We start from the raw sequence: 7658 nt of genomic DNA on the forward strand, positions 1-7658 counted from the left end.
TTATTGCACATGGGAGCTGGCTAACCCCATGTGTGTTTTATTAATTTAATGTCCATTGATTATACACTTAGGGATACAATAAAATTGTTTTTTTATTAAGCTAAGGTGATTACAATATATAACATCTTATCTAAATACTCTCAACTATTTGATAATAAACATCAAATCATCATTGTAGTCACTGGTGCTCGAACCTATGACTTCTAGGAACGACTCAATTCCTTTAACCACTAAAGTAAATTGGTTCGTGCATCAAAATTGTTAGACGCAAGGGAAATTAAAGGGGGAAATGATTATGTATGAAGGATCCAATGGTAGGCCTTCAATCTGTTCATCAAAGGTTTTATTTTTATGGGCCATCTATCTCTTGATATTCCGATATGTGTTTACTACTTTTAATTTCACACCCTTAAATTTTTATTATAACTTCTTAAATTCATACCTTAAATATAAAATCGACATCTAATACAAAATGGATCTGGGTTGGGTGAGTTAAAGAGTACATCAAGAAATGTAGCAAAAAAGAAGGTATTACACGGATAATTGGGAAATTGATGGCTTAATAATGACTCATGTTTGTGTAATAAATAAAATATCGTCAAAATCCTACAATCAAGATGGGTTACTGGTTTAAGTACAGAAATGCTCATGCATACAACAGCACAAGTGATCAAATCACACACCATATATTACAAAGAAACAACTCCATATTGACTTGCTTGAACTGCAACACAACCAGGAACTTCTAACCCTGCATTCTAGACTTAGAACCGATTTTGTCAAAAAATTTGCAGCAAAAAAAAAAACGGTTGGACGTCATGCATATTCGAATAAAAATGCAATTGCAGCCACGAGAGTCGTCAACAGTCCAAGTGCCGAGACAAGCTGGTGGGAACTGGCGTTAGGCAACCAGGGATAGGAGTCAGGAGGTGGCATAACACAATTATCTCCATTGAAGTAGATTCTTCTTGGGAAAGCCCAACCCTTCTCGAAAGTAAAAGTTTCTTTATCCTTTCGGAAAAGTAGCTCTGACTGCACGTTACCAAGTGGACCGGCTTGTGATAGCAAATCGTTGTAAAATTTAACACCCCATAGCATGGCAGTATCATCTGTAGATTAAACAGAACTTACTCTTTAATCACCTTTCAAAATTAGTATGTTTCCTATTTACATGTAACATTTGCAGCTATGTATTACCACGAAAAAACATCGAGCAGAGATGAGTTCTATGTAAACGATCATTTCACTCATGACGAGATAAGATGCAAAAAGCACAAAACATAAGAAAAAGTGACCAATATCAAATGAACTTGCTTATCGCTGCATATGGAGTTAAAGACTTGTAGTTAAAGCTGAAAATCTGAGTGAGATTGTTGAAGTTGGGGTGCTGCACAACTAAGTTCCACTGTGTATAATTCATATTGTAATTGAAATTAGGAATCGTGACTTTAACTCGCCAGTACTCCTTGTAGTTAAGCTTAACATGCCAATGAATTCGGACCGGACACATATGGCTTGTACATTGGACCAAAGGAGCCAAGTTATTCTTCCCTGTACCCGGAACAAGCGACGCTATATGCGGAGCTTTTGGACTGCACATTAAAAACAAATAAGCTCAAGGAAGCAATAAAGAATCGAGATAACAATCAACTCCAACAAACATACTCCAAGCAATAATTATCATCTTTTTGGCGGAATGAACTTACTCTACACAGCTCCCCGGCTGAGAAGCATTTTGGCAGCCACAAGCACATTGAGGGCAAGGTACTATGGTTTCATTATAGAAGGATGAGAGAGAGACGCAACAACTAGGTGTTTTCTTAGCCAGAAATTGCGAATACGTGCACGTAACATTCCATGTCACTGTCATGAAGAAGAAGTGTCAATTTCTAGCATTCTAGATGAAAGAAAATGAATAACCATATAGCATTCTAGATCTTAATCGAATAACTTACTCAAAGCTTGTGTGACTCGTCTTTTGTCTGCAGTAACGAATCTACTAGGTTTAACAATTTTTGCCGGTCCACATGTATAACCAGGCCCTGGTGCCTTCAAAGTGAAGTTCCTAGGAACTCTAACTGTCTTATTTGTGGTTCCGGCTTGACCAACACTCACCTGGAATGAGCTTGCTGCAGTGGTTGGATCTTGCACCCACGAGTTTAGCACTCCACCTTTACAGCAATTTGCAATCTGCTGATTATAAGGCGTTCCCGGCAATAGATCCACAACAGTTGGATCCTTCTTACAGCAATGTGGAATGTTCCCTTTGAATTTAGAACAATCCCCTTGTTCGGTTGTTTGCCCTCCCATCATGCTCCAAATCACCTCCTTCTTAGCCCATTTCCAACCTAATGTCCACCCTGGTGCTTGGATATGCCGGTATTGCTGGAAGTTATAGATTGTGACAACTGCCTGCTCGAATTTAATCACATTTTCAGCTAATGGGGACAAAAGATGAAACATACTCATGCCAAAATGATACCCTATTCTCCAAACCATTGTTTCTTCATTCGTTGAATCTTAAACAAAGCCTAGATTTTAGTTCTCCCTATTGAATGATTTTCGGTATTACAGAGTTAGCAAGTCATTACTTATTCACACCAAGCAATCGGGTTCGAACTTCGTACGACCCCACACTAGATAGCTAAAGCATCAAATTCTAACTTCTTGCATACACAAACCTATGCATGCGTCGTAAGTAATAAGAGATGAAAGGACATTTACAACATAGCCATCAGCGGTCCAACTCATGATATCCCATTTGATTGTGATATTTCCATTTGGGTCCAGCGGATCGTAGGCTTCTGAAAATGAGTTAGAAGAGAGAATTATAACACATACATATACATTTCCAATACCTAATCATCCATTACATGAAGATATGCACTAAGAAACGAAGCAAAGAAACCAGTATCAGATCATCACTAGACAGAAATAGCAAAACCAAGTCCAAAAGTTAATATTTAGACTATCAACTACTCAATCTCATCATTAACTGCTGATCTTTTCCTAAACCCTCCCATCTAAAGACTAACATTATCACGAGCTAACAAACAAACCTCTCTGAACAATAGGAAAAGGCAAGATTTTGATAGAAATTTCATAGCTTAATATGGAAATTTGCTTTACAGAGCTAAATACCAGGCAAAACCCATTACCATAAAAATGCAAAATAGACTCGAAAATCATAAAAGAAGGTGCTTTCACATAATTAAAGAAACCCCATTTACCAAATTCATTAAAGAATCAAAACACCATAAAGGAAAAAAATATTCCAACTTCCCAAACATTATAAACAAAGAAAGAGATTCTACAAACCTGTTGAGGTGAAACTTGAGAAAGAGAACAACAACAGAAGCAAGACGCTGAAAGAGCTTAGCTTGAAGAAAGATCTAGCAATGAACAATAAAAGATTAGCCATTGCTTTAGGATTTCGAGAGGCTTTTTTTGGGTTATTGACTTTGGTTCAAGGTTTGTGACAGACGGAGAAGACCCACATAAAGAGTGAGAAAACAAAGGAGACGAGTAGCTTTTTTGTCCAACGGGACATGACAAGAAAGTCTAAATAAATCGAGTTCAAGTGGTGGGACACTTTAATCCCACTGCAAAACGCTTACTTTCTTTAATTATTATAAATTTGATATGTTTAACCATTGATTTAACATTAACAAAAATAGAATAACAATTAAAGGGAAAAAATGGCGTATGAAACACGATCTGTTTAGAAAAAGGAAGTGGAAGGAAAATGCGGTACATAGATTATAATTGTCAATAAATGGATGTTTGCTTGATTAAGACAAAAGTAGGTAGATGCATTACAGTTGTTTGTGACCGTGAGATAATAGAAACCCACAGCTTATATACTATGAACAGCTTGTGGTATGTTCTAGAGAAACATCTATGCCAATGGAGTTTGACTTCCCGGTGCTGGCTTTTGATAAATGGCGTTGGTGCCACGCAATATGCTTGGTCAGATGAGATTGAGTCATTTTTTTTATTACAAATTGATAAATAAATTGATCAAATTATAACTTTTTTGAAATGTTCTAGAAAATAAAAGGTGCATCTTAGGTTTGCAGCTTATTCATCCACTCTTGTTCCTTGTTTCTTACATAAAATGTCATGTTATAATGAATCCAACATCTGATTTACCTGGTTTTATTCTGCACCTATTATAAGATACAGAAGGCTAAGATTTGCAGATTATCAGAAAAGAAAGAAGCTAAAATTCAATCTGTGTATTCAACTGAATTTAGCTTCCAAGTGGTTTTTCCAATACAGCAGAGAAGTAAAGCTCGTCCTCCAATCTATCAGTCTTTGGAACAATTCTCCACAGTAACTTTTTGTAGTGCAGCCTGGAAAATTCATCCAAATAGATCTTCAAATCATCTCTTTTGCAGAAGAACCTATCCACCCAAAGAAGTCCTCGGGGTCGAAGAACACGATCCCAATCGAAAAGGACAAACTGAAGAAGATCCAATCCGATCCATCCATCCAAAAAGAGGGTAGAGTGTATAATATCGAGTGTGTTATCGAAGAAAGGTAGTCTTGAACCAATTGATAAGTAGAGGGGTAAGAGGCCTCTGAGCGCAATCACTTCATTAAAAGGAGCCCCTAAGTTCAAGGTAGCAGATGCAATTGTTACGTTTCTTTCCTTCATTAGTGCAGCAAAAGTGCCGGTTGTGGGGCTAAAATCGAGTCCTATCCTGATCTCTACTGGCTTCAATCTTAGAACTTTATCTATGGTGAATTCAGCTGAAGTTGATTCATTCGTCAAGATCTCCCATCCTCTTTTCGAAAGATCGAAGCAGTTTGAACATTTGAAGAAGCCTCTTTTGCCTAATGTTTCATTAGAAACAAGACAGGAGTAATCTTTGCACTTATAACGGCTCCATAAAATGTTGGTGTCGGTTGGTTGAGACCAAAGGGATGAGTTTATAGGGAGTGGTTTACTGAAACGTGGAGGTGTTTTCGAGAAGCATCTTCTTCTCGGCAATGGATCGCAGCCACTGATCATGACCTTCTGAGCAATGTCCCAGTCATCAGAGCACATCCTATAGATCTTATAATCCATAAAGCGATCTACATTCGAGGCCATGCTGGCACAAGTGAGTCCTACAGATGGACTAATTGCTTCCACCCCAAGGAAGTTTTTCTTCCCAATCAGCCTATTCAGTTTCAATGCAGTGTATTTATGAAGCTCACCTGAGTTAAAACGATGAGTATCGGATCCTTGTTCGATTTTGCTTTCTTCATGGTCACTGAAGTTTTCATCTACAGCGCTGACTTCGTTCATACCAGAACTGTTATCATAGGAACCTGATAAGGATTCTGCAAACTTGTCCAAAGATAAGGCAATATGTAGAAGTTGATCAGAAAATGATGCTACTGCTTTAGATTCTGCACTTGAACCACGAAGCTGCTCCAGAAGAATTCCGACTTTGGTCTGCAAATCAGAGACTTGATTTCGAAGCGAATGAGGCAAAACGAATCGGCCTTGGGAGATACCAGCCTTGGAAGTGGTGGTTCTGAACATAAACTGGGTATAGAAGATGTTGGAGCTTAGGATTGTAACTGTTGGGATGCTTGCAAGCAGACACAGACACAGCATCAGAGGAAGGCCAGCAGGCAGCCATTTCGAGATTTAGACACATTCGGTTTCTGCATTTCTCGGTTGGGTTTGTGCAATGTATGGGGAGCTACCAAACCATTTAATTTTTCATCAGATCCTAAGAGCTGTTGAGTATATACTTGATTGGGCACTTTGGATTTTCAGGTTGAGTTTCCCTAGATGTTTGACTTAAGAATTCCACTTTTTTCCTCTCTCCCGTAAATGGGGACAACTTGGAATTTTCTTCTTTGATAATCTCAAAGTAGTGAACATTGTTTTTGTTAATGGCTTAAGAGGTCTAATTGCAGTTGAAGCAATGATCTGTGTACTTGAGAGCACTTTAAACGCCTCATCAATAAAAATAAACTGACGTAGCTTGTTTGGAAGAAAAGAAAAAGGACGTGAAACACCTCACATGAATGACATTACTTGGAATGGGAGTCTTAATGGATAAAGGGGAGAATATACAAAGCAATATCATCATAATCAATTACAGTCTAAGAAGTTTCCATATCTTATGAAAATATTGTAAGAACTTGTTGAGCCAAAAGGGCATCTTAACACAGGCTGAGTAAGTGCATGTGCTCCAATCAAAACTTGACCACAAAAAAGCGACAAGAATACAACTATCCCAAAATTTTAATTATTAGTATGGTGATGACTGAGCAGAAAACGGTTTGGAGCAAAGGTAATGTTAAAGATTCTGCTGTATGCACAGAATCCTTTTCCCCAGTTATTCATAGGCTTCTCAGTTATGCACTCGGTTCTCTGTCATTTTCATCATCATCATAGTCATGACCATCGTTTTTTTTGTCATCTTGATCATCATTTTCATCATCACAGCCATCGTTTTTGTTGTGTAACCCCCACAGGCCGATAAGGGTAACCAGATCCAATCCGAGATGTCACATTTGGGCCACCGGAGCGACCCATTGTAAAAATAGCGGAAAATTTAAATTTTTTATTGAAACGTGTAACTTATAAAATCAGTTGTCACTATTTAAAAATAAAACAGACGTCCAGACTCGTATATAAATCAAAATACAATTACATGCCTCCTAATCACATGTATCATACTCTGCAACAACGCCGAAAGAACTCCCTTACTGATGTCGATAGCTGCACTGATACAATTCTTTTAACCTGAAAATGTGAGTAATAGAGTGAGCTTCGAAAAGCTCAGTAATACAGAACTGCCAGAAGATGTTGATGAACGTGTAGATACAAATAAATATATATTTCCTTATTGTTTCCGAACATTTACAGATTTTTATGCTGAGCAGAGATCCTACTGATATTTCAGGTGGTAACAGACAATGAACTTTCAGTTCAGATGGAAATATTTCGGATGACTGAATTCAGGAGATCAGAATATGTTATCTAGTGTGTTCCCATAAAACCAGTAAAAAGATACAGATTTTTATTTTAAAACATATATATATATACACCCTCATCCTTTCACAATCTGTTTGTGTAGGTTCCCCGGAACCATACACCCCGCACAACCAGTAAGGCCATGAGCACACAACCGAGAAGCTTGCAGATAATCTTCCTCCAACAATAAACCCCCCAAATAAAACATTTCTCCGTCGGTAAATGGAGATATCAGAAATCAAAACAGAATTCAGATCAGATATCAGAACAGAATCCATATCAGAAATCATAACAGAATTCAGGTAATGTATCAAAACAGAATTCAAGTCGGAAATCAGATAAAATATTTATATAATTAGGGAACACACCAGAGTTTACAGATATTATTCAGAGGTATTGGATAATCTTATCAAACAGAAAAACACAGATCTTCAGTATACTGATAGAATATCGGAATTCAGAATCACTATTGGAAGAGTTCAATAACTGACAAAATCATCAATTATTCAGAATATGACTTGAGTTGGTAAGGAAGAAATGAAGGTTCATGACATTTACAATCTATGTCGATTAATCAATTTATCGAATAACTCCAAATGAATAGCTCCCAGAAACAATACTTATCAACTTGTCAATTCATTAACCTTCCATGATATTTACTCTTTAATACCAA

At 37.3% G+C, this 7658-nt stretch overlaps 2 protein-coding genes across 2 annotated transcripts; both read right to left on the reverse strand.

Annotated features, from left to right (window-relative positions):
* Positions 1–543: 543 nt before the first annotated feature.
* Positions 544–3565, reverse strand: LOC120152145 (COBRA-like protein 2). Its single transcript, XM_039164423.1, has 6 exons — positions 3319–3565; positions 2725–2804; positions 1956–2412; positions 1707–1863; positions 1315–1592; positions 544–1109 (listed from the first exon to the last, which is right to left on the reverse strand). Exons 1-6 carry the CDS (start codon positions 3419–3421, stop codon positions 817–819), a joined length of 1368 nt encoding a protein of 455 aa, XP_039020354.1. The 5' UTR covers positions 3422–3565; the 3' UTR covers positions 544–816.
* Positions 3566–4252: 687 nt separating this feature from the next.
* On the reverse strand, positions 4253–5636 carry LOC120152123. Its single transcript, XM_039164407.1, has 2 exons — positions 5541–5636; positions 4253–5446 (listed from the first exon to the last, which is right to left on the reverse strand). The coding sequence occupies exons 1-2, from the start codon at positions 5634–5636 to the stop codon at positions 4253–4255; spliced, it is 1290 nt and encodes a 429-aa protein (XP_039020338.1).
* Positions 5637–7658: the final 2022 nt, after the last annotated feature.

The sequence above is a fragment of the Hibiscus syriacus genome, unplaced genomic scaffold, assembly GCF_006381635.1.
Source record: "Hibiscus syriacus cultivar Baekdansim isolate YM2019G1 unplaced genomic scaffold, ASM638163v2 tig00111085_pilon, whole genome shotgun sequence".
Classification (NCBI taxonomy): Eukaryota; Viridiplantae; Streptophyta; class Magnoliopsida; order Malvales; family Malvaceae; genus Hibiscus; species Hibiscus syriacus.